The 1378-nt window shown below is 56.9% G+C and overlaps 1 protein-coding gene across 1 annotated transcript in view; it reads left to right on the top strand.

Moving 5' to 3' along the window:
- The window catches only part of USP42 (ubiquitin specific peptidase 42), a 31771-nt gene that overhangs the window by 28438 nt on the left and 1955 nt on the right, over positions 1-1378 (top strand). Inside the window, exon 16 of the mRNA XM_024745287.1 lies at positions 855-898. Within this exon, the coding sequence (XP_024601055.1) occupies positions 855-862 (8 nt within the window). The 3' untranslated portion in view covers positions 863-898. The remainder of the gene's footprint in view (positions 1-854; positions 899-1378) is intronic.

The raw sequence follows: 1378 nt of genomic DNA, 5'->3' as shown, positions 1-1378 counted from the left end.
GGTTTGCTCTGTGTGTTCGTTAAGAGGGGAATTATTTGCATTTCCGCATTGGTTTCCCATGAACAGTTCAGCGATTCGGGGAAGGCGCTTGGTGGGGATGAGTCCCTTCTGATGTCTGCTTGGTGCTTGGGGCGAAGTGGAGACGGGCTGTTCGTGTGCGTTCTGCGCAGATCCGCAGGGATTCTACGTTTTTGCCAGAATCCCCTTCCGGCTGCAGGTCTCTGGTGAGGACCACAGCTGGAGGCCGCCAGTGCACCCACAGAGCTGGCTCGGGGGACAGTAGGTGGCGTGCGAAGCCCAGTAGTGGGCACGTGGTGGCCCAGGCCGCGTCTCCAGAGGCTGCAGGAGATGGGGTGGCCCCTTTCCTGCCCTCGATCTGATGGCGCCCAATGACTGGCTTGGGCGCCCGTCCCGTCCTGACCTCCCGGGAAGGGCCACCTGCTCGGGCCCAGGGCAAGCATCGCTGTTGGCTGGTGGAGGGCCGGACCTCTTGGCCTGCGTGTGTCTGTCCTGGCGCCTTGACCACTGACCTCTCTTCCAGACTCCTGTTCTCTGGCGCCATCAAGCTCTCGATTTCTTTGGCCTCAGATGTGTTCTCACCTAACGTTGAAATGCTGCTGCGTTTACTGGGGTCAGAGTGGACTCCCGCTGAGGGGACGTGGTCCTCAGTTACCACCTCAACTCTTGTTTCCAGTGAAACACTTGGAGACACAGCTTGTGTAGGACTGATTTCAGGCAACAGACATTAAACTACTGAGGACTGCTTCTGAGTGTAATCACGTAACGCACAGAGCATAGGCACTAAAATTTTTGCAAAACCATCATTAAAATGTTTCCTAACCTTTGCTTTCTAGGTGATTGAAAACGTGGCTTCAAGACAAAAAATTCACTGGTTACGGTAAGCTCTTTTCGTCTCTCTATGTTCTTCCTGTTTGTTTGTAGAGCCGCTGAGGGGCCCTGAGCAGGGAGCTTTGGGACTCGGCTTCGGGGGTAGCAGATGGGGAGTCAGTCCTTGTGTGGTGGGGGTGGATTTGGGCCCCTTAAGTCAGAGAGTCGCTCCGCTCCCTCCCTCCCTCCCTCGTTGTAAGAAAGTGAGGCCAGGTCAGAAGCTTCAGAATCAAGTCATTTGATAAACGTTTGAAAGATGGAGAAGCCATGTCCTCTCGCAGGCCCCACCTGAGGGGCCGAGAGAGGGGAGCCCTTCCCGTGCCCGCCGCCCGCCCCGCGCACCGGAAGGGCTCGGGCTTGGTTTGATCGGAATGGGTTTTGGGTGCTTTTTTACAGCAGATCAAAACCTGGACTGTCATTTCCTCCTGGCCTCGTACTCAGTGGCCCCGGGAGGTGGGGGTTGGTGTCCCGGGCGCGCTGCAGCTGCAGG

Source organism: Neophocaena asiaeorientalis, unplaced genomic scaffold, assembly GCF_003031525.2.
Source record: "Neophocaena asiaeorientalis asiaeorientalis breed wild unplaced genomic scaffold, Neophocaena_asiaeorientalis_V1.1 scaffold461, whole genome shotgun sequence".
Taxonomy (NCBI): Eukaryota; Metazoa; Chordata; class Mammalia; order Artiodactyla; family Phocoenidae; genus Neophocaena; species Neophocaena asiaeorientalis.
The sequence above is the reverse complement of the archived record's forward strand: the minus strand, read 5'-3'. Positions and strand labels throughout refer to the sequence as shown.